The sequence below is a fragment of the Carcharhinus amblyrhynchos genome, chromosome 24 (genome assembly GCF_965287045.1).
Source record: "Carcharhinus amblyrhynchos chromosome 24, sCarAmb.v2.hapA, whole genome shotgun sequence".
Lineage (NCBI taxonomy): Eukaryota > Metazoa > Chordata > Chondrichthyes > Carcharhiniformes > Carcharhinidae > Carcharhinus > Carcharhinus amblyrhynchos.
The window spans coordinates 6,589,026-6,610,302 of NC_137347.1; the positions used below are offsets into that span (position 1 = coordinate 6,589,026).

The 21,277-nt window shown below is 45.9% G+C and overlaps 1 protein-coding gene across 3 annotated transcripts in view; it reads left to right on the top strand.

Moving 5' to 3' along the window:
* LOC145357908 (ensconsin-like) overlaps nt 1–16,510 on the top strand; it is a 237,341-nt gene extending 220,831 nt beyond the window's left edge. For all 3 annotated transcript variants that reach the window (XM_080211476.1, XM_080211477.1, XM_080211478.1), the window contains 3 exons: nt 9,664–9,796; nt 11,906–12,201; nt 15,878–16,510. In XM_080211476.1, the coding sequence (XP_080067602.1) occupies nt 9,664–9,796; nt 11,906–12,201; nt 15,878–15,888 (440 nt within the window). In that variant the 3' untranslated portion in view covers nt 15,889–16,510. The remainder of the gene's footprint in view (nt 1–9,663; nt 9,797–11,905; nt 12,202–15,877) is intronic.
* The last annotated feature ends 4,767 nt before the right edge of the window (nt 16,511–21,277 follow it).

Consider the following 21,277-nt stretch of genomic DNA (forward strand, 5'->3'; position numbering starts at 1 on the left):
TACAGTAGATAAGCTTCCTTCCTCCAAGTCTAAACATATGTTGTAAACAGTTGTGACCCTAGCACTGATCCCCGTGGAATCTCAGTGGTTACAGGTCACCAACCTTATCCTCACTTGGTGTTTCCTGCTCATTAGCCATTCTCTGTCCATGCCAATATGCTACCTCCAAGATCATGGGTTCTTATCTTATAATTTAACCTTTAAGAGGTACTGTGTTGAATGTCTTCTGGAAGTCCAAATACAACACACCTACTGGTTCTTCTCTATCCACTCTGGTTGAGACTTCCACAAAAACTCTAATAAATTAATCGCCTGATTAGACTGTGATTTTCCAGTTGTGCTGCTGTTACTTCCCCCAACCTGCCATTCCCATCGTGTGACTGGGCTCAACGGGGAAGGAAAGACTGAGGCCACAACTTTACGTTTGAAGTATTTCTCCTGGCCTGTCCAAGAATATCTATAATTTGCATTCCCCAGCACAGTGCCTCGTTCTTGAAGTGGCTGTTTCAGACTACTTGTAGTAGAAGTCTCTCAACACCAGGTTAAAGACCAACCGATTTATTTGATAGTAAACTCACAAGCTTTTGGGGTTTGCCCCTTCGTCAGGTGAATGGCGAGTTCTGGCCTCAGACAGAGCATATAACAGCACAGATAGTTTACAGATTACTGAGTAGAGTGTGAGTCTTTACAACTAACCTGCTATTCCAGTCTTAAAGATGCAGACAATGTGAGTGGAAAGAGCATTAGGCTTGGGTCAGACTATTTGTAACACATCTACCTCACCTCTCACAACTATACAGTCAAACTCCTCTCCCTTTTGCTTCAACTGAAAGGATTGCGAGCCCTTGTCACTATAGAAATAGTTCACAAAGGACAATAGAGGCAACACACTGAGTTGATGCAGAAAGTCCTCTTCATCCCTTCTGTTTCTTTCTCTTCTCTGATTTGTTTCTCTTGCTCTCTCTGTATCTCTCAGTGATCTCTTTCTCTCCCTCTGCTCACACCTTGACACTCACTCATCAATGTGTTCCATCATATTGCAACATGCAGAGGTTTTTTTGGCCAGTCTTTTGTAATGTTACATGGAAATGGTAGACAGACAGACTGGGTAGTGTTTATCCCAACCCCACCCCACAAACACTATCCCAAGTGGTTCTTATTTCCCATTATTCCCCTTTCTCCATTAATATTGATCTAATGTATTCTTCAAGGTTGACAGGATCTCTACTTCATTCACCACATCCTTCATTTAAAAAATTCTCCCACTCCATTTCCCCAATCTCTGAACCTTATGTTGATATTTCCGTCATTAACCAGCAACAGTCTTCTTCTATCCATTTGGCACCATTCAGTCAGAATTTTTAGCCCCCCCGGCAAGTTATCTCATAATCTCATGTTCGAGTGAAACAGCCCCAATGTGTCAAGTCTTCCTTTGTATCTATATTTTCTTTCACTATATAGCATCTGTTCCCTTCCTATTGCCTCAGTATCCATCCTCTGATCCAGAGCCCCAATGGTACAAAGTATTTCAGTGTGGTTTTACAAAGGTGATTGGTTATTTTCAGCTCCAGAATTCATCCTCTCTAATCACCTAATCAGGAAACTAAAACCAAAAGGAACTTGATCACAAAGAATAAAATGGTTAACTTGGGTGCGAAAACTGATATTTGGGTTGAATACCTGTTAATGGATAGTTCACTTGTGGGAAGAAACATAGAGAAAGCCATTTGGCCCTTCGAGCCTGCTCCGCCATTCATTATGATCATGGCTGATCATCCATCTCAGTGGCCTGATCCCATTTTCCTCGTATCCTTTGATCCCCTTTACCCCAAGAGCTGTATCTAACTCCTCTTTTGAAAATGTTTTGTCTTCAACTGCTTCCTGTGGTCACAAATTCCGTAGGCGTACCAATCCCTGGGCAAAGAGATCTCTCTTTATCCCAGAAAGTTTACCCTGTATCGTCAGGTTATGACTCCTAGTCCTGGATACCCTGATTGTTGGGAACATTCTTGCTGCATCTACTTTGTCTCAGCCTGTTAGAATTTTATAGGTTTCGATGAGATCCTCCCTCATTCTTCTAAATTCCAGCGAATTTAATCCTAACCAACTCAATCTCTCCTAATAAATCAGTCCCACCACCCCAGGAATCAGCCTGGTAATCTTTCTCTGCGCTCCCATAAGAACATAAGAAATAGGAGCAGGAGTAGGCCATCTAGCCCTTCGAGCCTGCCCCACCATTCAATAAGATCATGGCTGATCTGAAGTGGATCAGTTCCACTTTCCCGCTTTCTCCCCATAACCCTTAATTCCCCTGTCTATCAGAAACCTATCTACCCGTGACTTAAATATATTCAGCGAGGTAGCCTCCACCACTTCAACGGGCAGAGAATTCCAGAGATTCACCACCCTTTGAGTGAAGAAGTTCCTCCTCAACTCTGATCTAAACTGCCCCCCCCCTTATCTTGAGGCTGTGCCCTCTAGTCCTGCTGTCCTTTCTGAGTGGGAAGAATCTCTTTACCTCTACCCTATCCATCCCCTTCATTGTCTTATATGTCTCTATAAGGTCCCCCCTCATCCTTCTAAACTCCAGCAAGTACAGACCCAGTCTATTTAACCTCTCTTCATAGTCCAACCCCCTCATCTCTGGTATCAGCCTAGTGAACCTCCTCTGCACTCCCTCCAAGGCCAATATATCCTTCCACAAGTGCGGTGACCAAAACTGCACACAGTACTCCAGCTGCGGCCTCACCAGTACCCTGTACAGTTGCTCCCTCTATAGCAAAATCATTTTTCTTCCTCGGATAAGCAGACCAAAACTGCACACAATATTCCAGATGTGGCCTCACCAAGGCTCTGTCTAATTGCAGCAAGTCATCCCTGCTCCTGTACTCGAATCCCCTCGCTATGAACATACTCATTTGTTTATTTACTGCCTGCTTACATTCAGTGACCGGTGAATAAGGACACCCAGGGCTCGTTTGTACATTTCCCCGTCTCAATTTATAGCCGTTCAGATAATAACCTGTCTTCCTGTTTTTGCTGCCCAAGTGAATAACCTCACACGTTTCCACATTAGACTGCATTTACCCACTCGCTCAGCTTGTCCAAATCACACTGACGCATCTCTGCATCCTCCTCACAGCTCACCCTCCAACCTAGCTTAGTGTCATCTGCAAATTTGGATGTATATATTTAGTTCCCTCAGCTAAATCATTAATATATACTGTGAATAGCCAGGGTCCAAGCACCAATCCTAGCAGTACCCCATTAGTCACTACCTGCCATTTGGAAAATGACCCATTTATTCCTACTCTTTGTCTCTTGTCTGCAAACCACTTTTCTATACATCTCAATATACCCCAATTCCATGTGTTTTAATTTTACACTTTAATTTCTTATATGGGACTTAGTCGATAGCTTTCTAAAAGTCCAAATAACCACATCTACTAGTTCCCTCCCATCATGTCTATGAGTTACATACTCAAAGAATCCCTTCAGATTTGTCAAGCGTGATTTCTCTTTTGTAATGCATGCTGACTGTCTTATTCGATCAGTGTTTTCCAAGTGCTCTCCGATAAAATGTCAGGTTTATAATTCCCTGTTTTCTCTCTACTTACTGTCTTAAATAGTGGAGTTATGTTAGCCACCCTCCATTTTGTAGGAACTGTTCCAGACTCTATAGAATCTTGGAAGATGACCACCAAAACATCCACTCTTTCTGGGGCCACCTCCTTAAGTACTCAGCGATGTAGATTATCAGGCCCTGTGGATATCAACCTTCAATCCCATCAATTTCCCCAACACCATTTCTCTATTAATACTGATTTCCTTCAGTTCCTTCCTCTCACTAAACACTGTGTTCCCCAACATTGCTGACAGGTATTTAAACGCTGTAGACAATGTCAATGTATTGAAAGTGTTGAGTATCCTAAAGTGCATTAAGGTAGGCAAGTCTCCAGGGTCAGATGGGATCTATCTCAGGTTGCTCTGGGAGGCAAAGGAAGAAATAATGGGGAGGGGCCATACCAAATATCTTCACATCCTCTTTGTCCACAGGCAAGGTTCCAAAGGCCTGGAGAATAGCCAGTGTTGTTCTCTCGTTTAAGGAAGCAGGGATAATCCAGGAAATTATAGGTGAGCTTGATGTCAGTGCTGGGGAAGCTTTTGGAAAAGATACTGAGGGAAGGGATGTATGCACATTTGGAAGAAAATGGACCAGTTAGTGACAGGGAGCATGGTTTTTGTACAGGGAAGGTCATGTCTCACCAACTTGATTAAGTTTTTTAAAGACGTGACAAAGATAATTGATGAAGGAAGAGCTGTGGATGTGGTTTATATGGACTTTAGTAAAGCATTTGACAAGGTTCCACATGGCAGACTGGTACAAAAACTAAAATCACATGGGATTCGGGGTGGGCTGGCTTGGTTATGGAAGATAGAGAGTCGCAGTGGAAGGATGTTTTTCAGAATGAGATCTATAGCTAGTGGTATTCTGCAAGGATCAGTGCTGGGACTTCTGTTGTTTGTAGCATGTATAAATGATCTGGAGGAAATTTGGAGGCATTTTAGATGTATGTTAAGAGCAAGAGAGTAGCTAGGGAAAGAGTTGGTCCACTCAAGGATAGTGGAGGGAATCTATGCATGGAACCAGAGAGAATGGGTGAGATATGAAAGAAATACTTTGCCTCAGTATTCATCAAAGAGAAGAACTTGGTGGATGAGGAGCCTAGGGTGGGGTGTGTAGATATTCTGGGTCATGTTGATATCAAAAAGGAGAAGGTGTTGGGTATCTTAAAGTGGATAAGTCCCAGGGCCTGATGGGATCTACCCCAGAATACTGAGGGAGGCAAGGGAGGAAATTGACAGAAATCTTTGTATCCTCCTTGGATACATGTGAAGTTCCAAAGGATCGGAGGATAGCCAGTGTTGTTCCATTGTTTAAGAAGGGCAGCAGGGATAATCCAGAAAATTATAGGCCGGTGAGCCTTACACAAGTGGTGGGGAAATTGGTGGAAAATATTCTTAAGGGCAGGATTTACTCACATTTGGAAAGAAATTGACTTATTAGTGATAGACAGCATGGTTTTGTGAAGAGGAGGTCAGGCCTCACTCATGGGATGGAGTTTTTTGAGGAAGTGACAAAGAATTGAAAACAAACCAGATTTGAAGCCCCCCCCCCCTCACATTCCCCGGGAGTCAGGGGGCAGGGGTGGTGACACCTGGGCATGGGCACCCTGGCACTGCCCAAGGAGCAAAGTGCTCATGCCCAGGGGGCACCTTGGCACTGCCCACTGAGCATGGGACAGTGCCAAGGGGTTGCACTTTATTGGGGGGGTGAGTCTAGGGGGACGATTGGTTTGGGGGGTGGGGGAGGGCCTGAAGATCGGGGCGCTCCAGAACGTGGGGAGTGGGGGTCAGGGCTGGCTCGGGAATGCATGCGGGGGCCGCGATCGATCTGCGAGGACCGGAGGGGCAGCATTGCAGGGTTCCCAGGCTGGCCAGTGATCGAGCTGGCCAGCAAACAGGAGACTGACAGTTTGGGGCCACTACACGTGTCAGCCCCTGGGGTGAATAGGCCCTGCCCCCGAGCTTTTAATAATATTCACAATTGTGTGCTCTACATTACACGGAGTGTGGGAGATTGGAGTCTGAACTCCCGCTGAAGAAACAATCGCGATTTACACCAGCATTCCTGCAAATTCAGCCTTTAAAATGTTTCGGGGAGAACTGACTCCCACAAAATCTATCTCACAGGTTTATGTAGTTCCCTGCCTTGGAAAATGGCTCCTTCCTATTCAGTCTACCTAAAACCCTCAGAATTTTACACATCTCAATTAAATCTCCATTCAACCTCCTCTGCTCCGAACAAAACAACTCCAACACTCCCTTACAACTAATCTTCCCCATTACTGGCAGCAACCTTTAAAATCATCTCTGTACCACATTAACATCCTTACTGTAATCACAAGAAGTAGAATCATTGCTGAACTGATTATGGTTTTAGAATCATTTTCCTGCCTGTGCCCTTTAACCCTCGACTCCCTTCAAAAATGTGTTTAACTCAGTCTTGAATATATTCAGTGATCCAGCACCCACTGCTCTCTCAAAGATTAACGATACTGGCATGGTGATTTTTATACTCACTACCACCACCTGAAAGTTCCCCTCAAGCCTCTCGCCATCCCAGCTTGGAAATATATCGCCGTTCCTTCACTATCCTTGGGTGAAAATCCTGAAATTCCCTTCCTCATGCCACATGGAGTGCAGCGATTCAGGAAGGCAGCTCATCACCACCTTCTCGGGGGCATCTCGGGATGGCCAATAAATCCCGGCCTAGTCAGTGAGCCCCACATCTCACAAACATGTTCTAAACAGCCCTCTCTCGCTCAGTTAACCCGGTCAGTTATCTCACACTCCTCCTCCTTATCTACAATGTCCCGTTGTCCTCTTGTTTGTGAAGAAAATTGCAGACCATCCATTAAGAATCACATCCTCGATTTTCACACAGGATACTTTTAGATCTCTAAACGTGACAAACTAGGCAAGGAATTATAATGTCAGACATGGGCAGAGTCACTACAGTAGAATAGACTCCCTACAGTGCAGGAGGAGGTCATTCAGTCCATTGCGTCTGTACTCACTTTCTGACAGAACAATTTACCTCCACAGCTCCATATATTTACCTTGCTAATCCCCCTAATTAACACATCTGCGGACACTAAGGGACAATTTAATATGGTCAATTCACCTTACCTGTACATCTTTGAATGGTGGGAGGAAACCAGAGCACCCAGAGGAAACCCAAACAGACACATAGAATCCCTACAGTACAGAGAGAGGCCATTCGGCACATCGAGTCTGCACCGACCACAATCCCACCCAGGAACTACCCCCATATTCCTACATATTTCACCCACTAATCCCTCTAACCTACGCATCTCAGGACACGAAGGGCAATTCTTTTAGCATGGCCAATCGACCTAACCTGCACATCTTTGGACTGTGGGAGGAAACCGGAGCACCCAGAGGAAACCCATGCAAACACGGGGAGAATGTGCAAGCTCCACACAGACAGTGACCCAAGGCTGGAATCGAGCCTGGTTCCCTGACATTGTGAGGCAGCAGTGCTGACTACTGTGCCTCCGTGCCACCAAGACGGTACAGGATTTAACATCGGTTGGGGGTTGGATTTGGTAAAGTTTTGCAGAGACCGGTGCGTGAATCACTGTCAGTTTGTTTTCAAATCTGGCTTGCAAAGCTGGACAGCTGTGATATCTTTGTTAAACTTAATGTTAAAATCGAAAGATCAGAAAACCAGTTGAGTGCAGTTAAATGATTTACAGACGAGTTTGGGAAAGATACTGATCTGTGCAGTCAAGGGACAAAGTGAAATTCAATCCTGATAAATGTGCACGTTATGGTGCATTAGACATAAATGTGTCTAGGTGATGCTTTTAGTGGAGGAATGCAAATAGCATAGGGATTTGCAAAGGAAGTGGGAGCAACAATGGACTGTTCACTCCTCCGTACACTGATCAATTTAAAAAGAGTTTGGGATTTGGGGTGGCACGGTAGCACGGTGGGTTAACACTGCTGCTTCACAGCTCCAGGGTCCTGGGTTCGATTCCCAGCTCGGGTCACTGCCTGTGTGGAGTTTGCACATTCTCCTCGTGTCTGCGTGGGTTTCCTCCAGCTGCTCCGGTTTCCTCCCACAGTCCAAAGATGTGCGGGTTAGGTTGATTGGCCATGCTAAAAATTGCCCCTTAGTGTCCTGAGGTGTGTAGGTCAGAGGGATTAGTGGGTAAAATATGTAGGGATATGGGGGTGGGGCCTGGCTGGGATTGTGGTCGGTGCTGACTCGATGGGCCGAATGGCCTCTTTCTGTGCTGCAGGGTTTCTATGATCCCAACGTCACCTGAAAAGATGCAGAAGAAGCTGCAATAATAAATTGCAAAGGGGAGTCGGAGAAATTCTCAGGGTTTTGGTTAAAGAGCAGAAAGATGGAACTCACTGGAAAGCTCTTTCAAATTCAAGGAGTGGGAATGGGCACAATAAGTTGAGTGATCTCCTCCACGGCTCACTGGTTCTGATATGTTCTCTAAAGGTGACGCTGATCTAAGCACTGCGCTGGTGAGGAATACCCACTCAGTTCTCATCATTACCTCCAAACTGGGACATGTATAGATGGAGCTGCTGCAAATGCCCAGCCTTTTGGGAGACTGGAGAGGGAAAGTTTGAGTTGTGACATGTTATAAGTGTAGTGTGTTTGGGAGGAAGAGGTGACAATAGAACATAGAACATTACAGCGCAGTACAGGCCCTTCGGCCCTCGATGTTGCGCCGACCAGTGGAACCAATCTAATGACCCTCTAATCTAAACTATTCCAATGTTATCCATATGCCTATCCACTGACCATCTGAACGCCCTTAAAGTTGGCGAGTCCACAACTGCTGCAGGCAGGGCATTCCACACCCTTACTACCCTCTGAGTAAAGAACCAACCTCTGACATCCGTCCTATAATTACCACCCCTCAATTTAAAGCTATGTCCCCTCGTGTTAGCCATGGACCTGTAAACTCCCAAACTCACCTCCTCTGGTGGATTTATTTACACAAGAGATTATTTCCACTTGGAAAGGAAACAAGAACTAGAGGGCACAGCCTCAAAATAAGGGGGAGTCGATTTAGAACAGAGTTGAGGAGGAACTTCTTCTCCCAGAGGGTGGTGAATCTCTGGAATTCTCTGCCCATTGAAGCAGTGGAGGCTACCTCATTAAATGTGTTTAACTCACAGGTAGATAGATTTCTGACCAATAAGGGAATTAAGGGTTATGGGGAGAAAGCAGCTAAGTGGAACTGAACCACTATCAGATCAGCCATGAACTTATTGAATGGTGGGGCAGGCTCGAGGGGCTGGATGACCTAATCCTGCTCCTATTTCTTATGTTCTTATTTCCTTATTTCATGTTTGTAGCAGACTAATTTTGAGAGATTAATTGCTCTGGTGAGTCAAAAACACCATCATTACTGTTATCACTGGGACTACGAGGATTGTAATGGTCTCTTATTGTTTAGTAATTTCCATGTTCCTGATTACAAATGGCTTGAGTGACAAAGGAAGATAAGAGAAAGAAACTGTCGTCTGGAGAGACAGTCCAGAAGGCACCTCACCAACACAGAATATAAATAGTACAGATATAGAAAATTACTTCAGATTAAAACCAGGGAAGTAAGATCAAGTAAAAGCAGAATACTGTGGATGCTTGGAGATACGAAGATGCATATCAGGGTTAGGGCATAGAATCACAGAACCCTACAGTGCAGAAAGAGGCCCTTCGGCCCATCGAGTCTGCACCGAACACAATCCCACCCAGGCCCTCCCCCCATATCCCTACATATTATACCCACTAATCCCTCTAACCTACGCATCCCTGGACACTAAGGGGCAATTTCGTAGCATGGCCAATCAACCTGACCTGTTGAGTTTGTTGGCAGTTGAGTTTTAACACTTTCCTTTGATAGCAGCGTGTAAATATTGCTACTAACCTGCTCAGGACGTGCCAGTTTCAATCCCATTTTGTGCACTTAGCGGCTCAGTCCTGCTGGAGGGAGAAGGTGATCCAGTCAGTGTTTGAGCTGTGAAAGTCTCTCCTGGTTTCCACAGAAGCTGGTCCTGACAGCGTGAAGACCAATGCCACGGATGGTCAGCCGGAGGCACCAGTTGAGCAGGAAGCTGGCGAGTCGTCTGTCAATGCCAAAGAGTGCCTGTCACAGGATCGTCCACTCGGAAAGTCGGGGTAAGTCATAAAACAAAGGCATCTTTTGCATTTAGTGCACAAAAGACAACTGAACTAGAAGCAGTGCACCTTCACCAGTATTCATTCAAATCCTGTTCATTTTATACAAATCACCCGATTAATAGTCCATTAGGATTGGCTTCCTCTCAACACTCCCTCACCCAAACCTGTGATTCTGTTTTTGACAAGGTAAGAGATGGTTTGGCCCCCTCTCGCCTTCTATAGATTACATTCCCCATCGTAGGCAACATTTCAAAGCATCTGACCAAGAGGCCTGGCATCAGAAAGGGAGAGCCTACAACTGGCTGAAAGCTTACCTTACTGAAAGCAAAAGGTTCAAGTTCTTGGCAATATGACGATGGAAATGAGGTTCAATAATTGGCTGCTTCCTCTTCTCTCACCTTTACAATATTCTCTTTGAGGCCTGAATTTTCAAATTCCAATTGGATTTATTCAATGTTTACGGTCTTAGATTTAAACTCCCCACAGCTGGAAATATGGGGGGAAGTTTTATGGAGGTGACAGACGGGTGAGCCAGCTGGAAAGTGGTGACAAAGCCACATTGTATCCTTTTGGAAAGACCCATCAAATCACAAGCCGGTTGAGAAGCCACTAGTGGGCCTCACACAGGATCAGGGCTCCGGGGATTGGTGGGGTGGGGTGGGTGAGCTGCCGGCAGCAGTTCTCTTGTTCAGCATCCATGGGGAAGTGGTGACTGCTGCAGAAGCAACGCCGCTAGGGGCCCAGGATCGGAGAATGACCCAGGCCGGAGGTAAGTCACGGCAGGAGAAATCGTGCAAGGTGAGGGTCAGGGGTTACTGGTAGTGATGAGCAGCAAGGGGTGGGCTCTCTGTGGGCCTGACCTTCCTGATGCCAAGTCTCTTGATCATAATGCTCTATTCCTTTTGAATGTGGGTCTCATAGAATCATAGAAACCCTACAGTGCAGAAAGAGGCCATTTGGCCCATCGAGTCTGCACCGACCACAATCCCACCCTGGCCCTACCCCCATATCCCTACACATTTACCCGCTAATCCCTCCAACCTATGCATCTCAGGACACTAAGGGGCAATTTTAGCATGGCCAATCAACCTAACCCGCACATCTTCAGACTGTAGGAGGAAACCGGAGCACCCGGAGGAAACCCACCCAGACACGAGGAGAATGTGCAAACTCCACACAGACAGTGACCCAAGCCGGGAATCGAACCCAGGTCCCTGGAGCTGTGAAGCAGCAGTGCTAACCACTGTGCTACCGTGCCCCCTCCCCAACCCCCACCACAAACAACCACCCAAGGATTTTCTGTTCATAATGCCTACACGGTTACAGACCTACCCACTGCTGGGTTGAAAAACAGAGGTGGGGTGAGGCCATTAAGAGTCAACCATACTGCTCTGGGCCTGGAGTCACATATAGGCCAGACCAGGTGAGGACTGCAGATTTCCTTGCCTAAAGAACATGAGGGAACCAGATGTATTTGTACAATAATTGATGATAGTTATTACTGGCCATCCTCTTCCAGATTTACTCATCGAATTTAAGTTACACCGAGTTTACTAGTCCATTGATATGACCACTCAGCCACCATCTGAACTCTGTTTACCCTGTTTTCCAACCTGATCCCTGATACCCCTACCCAAAAATCTTATCAAATTAAAGTCTAAAATTTCCATGTGACCCATTCCTCACCCCAGTCTAACAGGTTTTTTTTGGGGGGGGGGGTAGTGGGGATATTCCCTTTTCGTGAAGGGTTTTTTGACATCGCCCCAACAGCCAAACTCTTCATTTTAATGTTAGCCTCCCTTATTCTGGACTCTTCCCACCAGGAAAAATAGTTGCTATGTATCCTGTCAAATTATTTTAATCACCCCCTGAACACCTCGGTTAAAATTTCCCCGTAATTGTCTGCACTGAAAAGAGTACAGGCTGAGTCAATCAACCTTGCCTCACCATTTAACTTCTTTCAGCCCCATTCTGTGCTGACTGGAAGCCGAAGCTGTTGAGCTTAGGATGGTGCTGGGGTTGACGGGAGTGCAGGGGGTGGGGTGGGGGGGGCACAAGGCAGGATGAGGAAGAGGAAACTAAAAAGCAGCTTCTTGTACTCATCAGAATGCCACCACAAGAAGATGGCTTTGAGAAACTAGCTGTGCTCACCAACGGAGTCCAGTCAAACAAGCAGGAAAATGGGATTTGTCCCAAGGAGGAGGCGTCGCAGGACTTTGAAGAGATTGTGGAGCTCTCTAATCACACAGGCTGTTTAAAGGAGACTGTGGACAGTAACAGGGAGAAAGAATGTCTCAGCGGCCTGACAGCCGACGAGATTCCAAACAACCCCATCATTGCGTTTGAGGAGGAAAGTTCCTTCATTAAGAAAACTACAGGAATTCAATCCCAGCATGTGGCAGGTATGGAAAAGAGGGAGAGGCTGTGTGTGGACTTGTGTGATAGAGTGAGTGAAAGAGACTAAGGGGGCAGGGGCAGTGTGTGTGAGCGTGTTTGTGTGGACTTGTGTGTGAGAGAAAGAGAGAGAGAGACAGTGTAACTGCCGGACATGAGGGGGTTGGACTATAAAGAGAGACTAAATAGACTGGGTCTGTACTCGTTGGAGTTGAGAAGGATGAGGGGGGATCTTATAGAGACGTATAAGATAATGAAGGGGATGGATAGGGTAGGGGTAGAGAGATTCTTCCCGCTTAGAAAGGACAGCAGGACTAGAGGGCACAGCCTCAAGATAAGGGGGGTCAGTTTAGATCAGAGTTGAGGAGGAACTTCTTCACTCAAAGGGTGGTGAATCTCTGGAATTCTCTGCCCGTTGAAGTGGTGGAGGCTACCTCGCTGAATATATTTAAGTCACGGGTAGATAGGTTTCTGATAGACAAGGGAATTAAGGGTTATGGGGAGAAAGCGGGAAAGTGGAACTGATCCACTTCAGATCAGCCATGATCTTATTGAATGGTGGGGCAGGCTCGAAGGGCTAGATGGCCGACTCCTGCTCCTACTTGTTATGTGTGTGTGAGAGAGGGAATGTGTTGTGATTATGTAGGTGTGTGTGTCTGACAGAGAGAAGGAATGTGTTTGAGAGAAAGGCTGTGTGTGTAAATATATGTATGGGGATGTGTGTGAGAAAGAGAGACTGAGAGTGTGTGTGAGTGTATGTATGGAGACGTGTGTGAGAGAGAGAGAAAAATAGATGGAGGGGGTATGTGTGCATGTGTAAGAAACGGGGCTATATGAATATGGCAATGGGCTTATGTGAGAGAGACTAGGGGTGTGTTTGTGTGTGTGTGTTTGTGGGGATGTGGGTGGGTGCAAGAGGAATTTTTATGTGGCTAATTGAAATTTCAGCATCTAATAATTGATAAGTGTCAGTCATGAGGAAAACAAAACTGCTTTCCTCACCCAATGGAATTGATGCAGATTGTTTAATTTATTTATAGGCTGTATAGGAGAGGTGTGTATTTCAATTAAATATAAAAATTGGTAACCCCCTGTCTGTGCTGTGGAAGGTGGTGAGAAACATTGAACATGGCCTGAATCTTACTCTGCTGGTATCTGAAGTCGGAGTGGATGTGAAACCCGCCCCAGACCCCGATCACGTTATCATTGCCCTGGGTTAACAACGATCCAGTGTGAAACTCGCTGTGTGAAAGACTGAATGCTGCCAGGGAGAGCAGGCACTGCTGGAATTTCCAGTGCACTCCCTCAGGGAGACAGCCACTGTGGAGCTACTGTTATATATAAAGGAAAAACTCTCCTGTGAGTGAGTGCACATCCAAACACAAACCTCAGTCATAGAACCCCTACAGTGTAAAAAGATGTAATTCAGCCCATCGAGTCTGCATCGACTATAATCCCACCCAGGCCCTATTGCCATAACCCCCATGCATTTACGCTGCTAATCCCCCTGGTACTAAGGAGCAATTTAACATGGCCAATCCACCTAACCCCCACATGTTTGGACAGTCCCCAGACAGAATGTGTGTTTTATTTCAGCCCTGACTTTCATAAACCACCACCACAGGCTTCCCCGCCCGCCCCCAAAAGACATCGGGACACGTGTCCGCTGTCTTCTCACGCAATTTTCTTTTTCGCTCAGGCACTCGCCCATGCAAGCAACATCAAATCTCAGCCCATGGATTAAAATGTTGGTGAAGAATTCAGGAAAAGAATCTGATTTCATTGGGTAGCTTAACCTGAGAAGGTTGACAGCATTGCAGTGTCCACAGGTTCAGTCTGACTCTGGGTCCCATAGTCTCTCGCTCCAATCCAAGACAATCTTTGCTTTGTGGAGCAGTGGGCCCACACTTTGCGACAGGCCATGATTAGCAGAGGTCGTCAGCACACTGACCTTTCAACTCTAGATTGAATTTCCAGAGGACTGGAGAACAGCCAATGTTATTCCCTTGTTTAAGAAAGAAAGCAGAGATAATCCGGGAAATTATAGGCTGATGGTCCTGACTTCAGTGATGGGGAAACTTTTGGAGAAGATACTGAGGGATAGGATATATGCACATTTGGAGGAAAATGGACTAGTTAGTGACAGGGAGCATGATTTTGTACGGGGAGGGGTATGTCACACCAACTTGATTGACGTTTTTGAAGAAGTGACAAAGATAACTGATGAGGGAAGGGTTGTGGATGTCGTTTATATGGACTTTAGTAAGGCATGTGACAAGGTCCCACATGGCAGACTGGTACAAAAACTAAAATCGCAAGGGATTCAGGGTGGGCTGGCTGGATGGATACAGAACTGGCTTGGCTATAGAAGACAGAGAGTAGTGATGGAAAGATGTTTTTCAGAATGGAGATCTGTAGCTAGTGGTGTTCCACAAGGATGGGCCCTTTGTTGTTTATAGTATATATGATTGATCTGGAGGAAAATATCGGAAGTCTGATGAGTAAGTTTACAGATGATACAAAGATTGGTAGAGTTGCTGGTAGTGCCAGGGATTGTCAGGGGATACAACAGGATGTAGATAGACTGGAGACTTGTGCACAGAAAAAGCAGATGGAGTTTAATCCAGACAAATGTGAGGTGGTGAATTTTGGAGGATCAAATTTAGGTGTGACTTATACTGTAAATGGCAGACCCTTAAGGAACATTAACATACAGAGGGATCTGGGCGTGCAGGTCCACAGTTCCCTAAAAGTGGCAGCACAGGTGGCCAAGATGACTAAGAAATATTTGGCATGCTTGCGTTCATCAGCCGGGGAACTGAGTTGGGAAATCATGTTGCAGCTGTATAAAACCTTGGTTCGGCTGCATTTGGAGTATTGCGTGCAGATCTGGTCACCACAGTACCGGAAAGACGTGGAAGCTTCGGAGAGAGTGCAAAGAAGGTTCACCAGGATGTTGCCTGGTCTCAAGGGTGTTGGCTATGAGGAGAGGTTGAATAAATTAGGATTGTTTTCACTGGAAAGACAGAGGCTGAGGGGAGACCTGATAGAGGTCTACAGAACTATGAGAGTTATAGAAAGGGTGGATAGTCAGAGGCTTTTTCCCAGGGTGGAAGTGTCAATTACAAGGGGCACAGGTTCAAGGGGGAAAGTTTAGGGGAATGTACAGAGGGAAGTTTTTCATGCAGTGTGGTGGGTGCCATGGTGGAAGCAGGCACATTTAGCAAGATTTAAGAGGCATCTGGATATGAATAGAGAGGGAATAGAGGGATACGGACACTTTGCGACAGGCCATGATTAGCAGAGGTAGTCAGCACACTGATCTTTCAACTCTAGGATGAATTTCCAGAGGAGTGGAGAACAGCTAATGTTGTTCCCTTGTTTAAGAAGGGAAGCAGGGATAATCCAGGAAATTATAGGCTGATGATCCTGACATCAGTGATGGGGGAGTGAGGGCAGAAGATTTTTTTTTACTTTAGTTCAGGGTTCATGATTGGCACAGGCTTCGAGGTCCAAAGAGCCTGTTCCTGTACTGTATCTTAATTTACTCTTTGTTCTTTTTAAACCAGGTTGTTCCAAAGATCTGTGCCCCATGCTAACTGCAGTATAACTCCCATCCCTTTTTGGGCAGAGTACAATCACAGTGCCCTCGTCTGGTGGTAATGACTTTCTGTTTTATTTCAGAAATCCTCTGAAGGCCTGAGAGAAGAAACCTCCTCTCCTCTCCTCTCCTCCCCTCCCCTCCCCTCCCCTCCCCCCCCACCCCGCTCCCCGAGCCACCACGCACGGCTTGCTACTCGGTGTTGGATCTGGAAGTGATCGCAGGAGTTAACCACACTAAAGGGGAAGAGACACGAACGAGGTGCCGTTCTCATGCACCTTCCAAAGGACTGCAAAATCCTCACGTCTCCAAGCGACACTTCCTTTTACTTTTGTTGTGTTGTTTTTATTTTAAGTGTTTTTAAAAAGTGTTTACGGGGAAGTAACTTCCACGTGAACAGACGGTGGGGGTTAAACAAAAACCCGGAAGGTTTTAGAGTGACCTTGTGGAAGATGTGGCCATTCCCACGGCCTTCCATCACGCGTACTATACACAGCGTGCTGACACGATGCTGTCCTTAATGTGCACCTTATTAAAACTGACACTAATTCGGTGAAGAGGAAAAGGCACTCGGACAGATGAGAGTGTGGCAGAGCGATGGTTATTGTATCACTGGTGATCACGTTCTTATTTAACTTGAAATTATAATAAACTGCTGGGTACAATGTATGTGAATAATGTAAATAAACCCCTCAGTGTTACGGCAGGAAGCCGCATGACTGCGTCTGATTGGCCCTCTCCTTGCTCTCAGCCCCGTCCTCCATCCTCGTAAACCCTCCCCCAAATTTTCCAGGCTGCGAATTCAGCGGGTGCGAGAAGTTATGGTTAGAGGAACGGTGTCTAGTGAGCCACGCTGGTGGAGAGGAGGGAATTAGTAACACACTGCACTGCGTGAAGAGGATCAGTCCGATAGGGCAGGATTTCGTGGCCTCGCATGTCCTGAAACTGTAAAATCTTGTCCGAAATCAGTGGACCTTCCTCGTTCCGCCCCTCGCCCGCTCTGATTCCAGAGGCAGGTGGACGTTAAACTTCCAGCCGTAGTATCTGTCTTTCTACTTCTGAAAACAAGAATTCAAAACCTTTCCCTGAGGATCCTTATGGTTCTCTCTCTCATCATTCTTACATGTCCAGTGTGCTTATTTCTTACACCGTGTACTTTTAAAAACCTCACTCTGTCTTTCACTCACTCGCACACTAATCCTCTTCCTCATACTCACTCTAACTCTCTTGCACTCATATAGAACCCTACAGTGCAGGGAGAGGCCCTTCGAGTCTGCACCGAACACAATCCCACCCAGTCCCTACCCCCCCATATCTCTACATATTACACCCACTAATCCCTGCCCCCCTGGACACTCAAGGGGCAATTTATTAGCACGGCCAATCAACCTAACCCGCACATCTTTGGACTGTGGGAGGAAACCGGAGCACCCGGAGGAAACCCAGGCAGACACGAGGAGAATGTGCAAACTCCGCACAGACAGTGACCCGAGCCGGGAATCGAACCCAGGACCCTGGAGCTGTGAAGCAGCAGTGCTAACCACTGTGCTACCGTGCTGCCCCACCTTGGAAGGAAAAGTCTGAGTGAGTGAGAGAGAGGAGACTCAAAAGATTGAATGTGCCTGAAATGTTGATGGAAATGGGATGGGTAACTTTTTTTTACCTCCCTCATTCTTTCCCTCACTCGCCCACGCACATGTTCTCTTGCTCAGACACTTGTTCCCTCACTCATATACTGATTCACCACTCGATCATACTGGGGTAGCCTTAATGCCTCCATGATGGCAATACCTCAGATCAAAATCATTGTTGTCCACTCGCGATCTAGGCTCAACTGTGGTGGTGGTGACAGTTTAGTCACTTGCACTAATGAGACTTGTGAAGTTCCAGCAGTGCATCTTGTAGTCCGCACTCACTGCTGCCACTGTGTATCAGTAATGGAGGGAGTGGATGGGGTTGTAATCCAGCAGGCTGCTTTGTCCTGGATGGTGTCAAGTTTCTTTGGTGTTGTTGGAGAGTATTCAATTGCACTCCTGACTTGTGCCTTGTAGATGGTGTAGGCTTTGGGAGAGTCAGGAGATGAGTTAGTCAGTGCACCATTCCTAACCTTTGGCCTTCTCTTGTAGCCACAGTATAGAACTAGTCCAGTTCAGTTTCTGCTTCAGAACATAAGAAATAGGAGCAGGAGTAGGCCATCTAGCCCTTCGAGCCTGCCCCGCCATTCAATAAGATCATGGCTGATCTGAAGTGGATCAGTTCCACTTTCCCGCTTTCTCCCCATAACCCTTAATCCCCCTGTCTATCAGAAACCTATCTACCCGTGACTTAAATATATTTAGCGAGGGAGCCTCCACCACTTCAATGGGCAGAGAATTCCAGAGATTCACCACCCTTTGAGTGAAGAAGTTCCTCCTCAACTCCATTCTAAACTGCAACCCCCACCCTCTTGAGGCTGTGCCCTCTAGTCCTGCTATCCTTTCTAAGCGGGAAGAATCTCTCTACCTTCTGCTTAATGGTAACCCCCCAGATGTTGATCCTGGGGCATTCAGCAGTGGTAAGGCCATTGAATGTCAAGGGGTGACGATTAGATCATCTCTTGTTGGAGATGGTCATTGCCTGGCACTTGTGTGGCACAAATGTTACTCACCACTTGTCAGCTCAAACCTGAATATTGTCCAGTTCTTGCTGCATTTGAAAACAGATTGCTACAGTATCTGAGGAACCGCATCAGTAAACATACCTGTCTCTGATAGAAGGAAGGTCATGATGAAGCTGCTGAAGATGGTTGAGCCAAGGAAACTACCCTGAGGAACCCCTGCAGTGATGTGCTGAAGCTGAGATGATTGACCCCCATCATCATAACCATCTATCTCTGTGCCAGATATCACCATCATTGAATCCCTACTGTACAGAAGGAGGTGAGTCAGCACTGACTCAGCATCTTAACCAGACGCCCCCACACACCACCCCTACCTGATCTCTCTGTAATCCTCTGCTCCAACTTAGCCACACATCTTTGCACACTAAGGGGAAATTTACTAAGCCCAATCATCTAACCTGCAGCTCTTTGGATTGTGGGACGGAACTGGAGGACCCAGAGGAAACCCATGCAGACACAGGAAGAATGTGCAAACTCCACACAGACAGTTACCCAAGTCCCAGAGGTAGCAGTGTTAACCAGTGTGCCACCATGCTGCCCTCTGACTCCGTCTAACTGAGAGTTTTCCCCAATTCCCATTGACTCCAATTTTGCTAGGATTCCTTGATGCCGCACTTAGTCAAATGTCAGTCGCTCTCTCCTCAACTCAGGCAATCATGGGGGATTTTATTCTACGTGTTGGTTGGTCAAACCAGATCGGTCAAGGCAGCCTTGAGGAGGAGTTCACAGAACGATACGATACGCAATAGTTTCCTCAAACAATATGTAATAGAACCTACGAGGGAGCAAGCTATTCTTGATCTGGTCCTGTATAATGAGACAGGAATAATTAATGATCTCATAGTTAGGGATCCTCTCAGAAGGAGCGATCACAGTATGTTTGAATTTAAAATACAGGTGGAGAGTGAGAAGGTAAAATCCAATACCAGAGTCTTGCCATGCATACTAAGGAAATAAAGGAGGGTATCAATTTGAAAGAAAATGCAGATAAAGTGGCAAAGATTAGTAGGAATCTAGAGGATTGGGAAATCTTTAAAGGTCAACAGAAAGCCACAAAAAAAGCTATAAGGAAAGGTAAGATGGATTATGAGAGTGAACGAGCTCAGAATATAAAAACAGATAGCAAAAGTTTCTACAGATACATAAAACAAAAAAGAGTGGCTAATGTGAACATTGGTCCGTTAGAGGACGAGAAGGGGGATTAATAACTGGAAATGAGAAAATGGCTGAAGCATTGAACAGGTATTTTGTGTCGGTTTTCACAGTAAAAGACACAAATAACATGCCAAAAATTGATGACAGGAAGATTATGGTAGGTGAGGATCTAGAAACGGTCATTATCACTAAAAGAGGTAGTGCAAGCTAATGGGCTAAAGATAGACAAGTCTCCTGGTCCTGATGGAATGCACCCCAGGGTACAAAACAAAGAAGAACACAGCACAGGAAACAAGCCCTTCGGCCTGACCCATGTCTATGCTTATAACACCCCCATTGGAAACCAGATTAAGGGGAGAATAATTTAGGGACAATTTGTTACACCCAATCAGCCTAAGAGCACATCTTTGGGGTGGGGGAGGAAACTGGAGCGCCCGGAGAAAACCCACGCAACCACAGGGAGAATGTGCAAACTCCCACAGATACTGGCCCAAATCCATGTATCTGCACAGCAAACAGTGATAGTCACTGAGCTGTCGTGGTGCCTATCTCAGTACTAAAAGAGATGGTGGGGGAAGTAGTAAATGCACTAGTGGTAATTTACCAAAATTGGCTGGATTCTGGGGTGGTTCCCGCAGATTGGAAAACAGCAAACGTGACACCACTGTTTAAAAAGGGAGGTAGACAAAAGGCAGGTAACTATAGGTCAGTTAGTTTAACTTCTTTTGTAGGGAAAATGCTTGAATCTATCATTAAGGAAGAAATAGAGAGACATTTGTATAGAAGTTGTACCACTGGGCAGCATGGGTTCATAAAAGGCAGGTCATGTTTAACTAATTTACTGGAATTCTTTGAGGATGTTATGAACAAGCTGGATAATGTGGTGTATCTGGATTCCCTGAAGGCATTTAACAAGGTGTCGCACTCAAAAGATTGCTGCATAAAGGTGCACAGTGTTACGGGTAATATATTAGCATGGATAAAGGATTGATTAACTAACAGGAAGCAAAGAGTGGTGATAAATGAGTGTTTTTCTGGTTGGCAATCAGTGACTAGTGGTTTGTCTCAGGGATCAGTTGGGACCACAACTTTTACAATTTACAGAGATGATTTGGAGCCGGGAACCCAGTGTAGTGTCAAAGTTTGCAGATGATACCAATATGAGTGGTAGAACAAAGTGTGCAGAGGGCATTGAAAGTCTGCAGTAGGATATCGATAGTCTAAGTAATTGGGCAAGGATCTGGCAGGTGGAATACAATGTCAGTAAATGTGAGGTCATCCATTTTGGTCAGAATAACAGCAAAATGAACTATTATTAAAATGGTAATAAATTGGAGTGTGCTACTGTGCAGAGGGACCTGGGTGTCCTTGTGCAGGAATCACAAAAAGTTGGTTTGTAGCTGAACAGGTAATTAAGAAGGCAAATGGAATTTTGTCCTTCCTTGCTAGAGGGATGGAGTTTAAAAACAGTGAGGTTATGTTGCAGCTGTATAAGGTGCTGGTGAGGCCACACCTGGAGTTACTGTGTACAGTTTTGGTCTCCTTACTTGGAAAAGAATATACTGGCACTGGAGGGGGTGCAAAGGAGATTCACTCGGTTGATTTCAAAGTTGAGAGGGTTGGCTTATGAGGGGAGACTGAGTGGACTAGGGCTATACTCATTGGAATT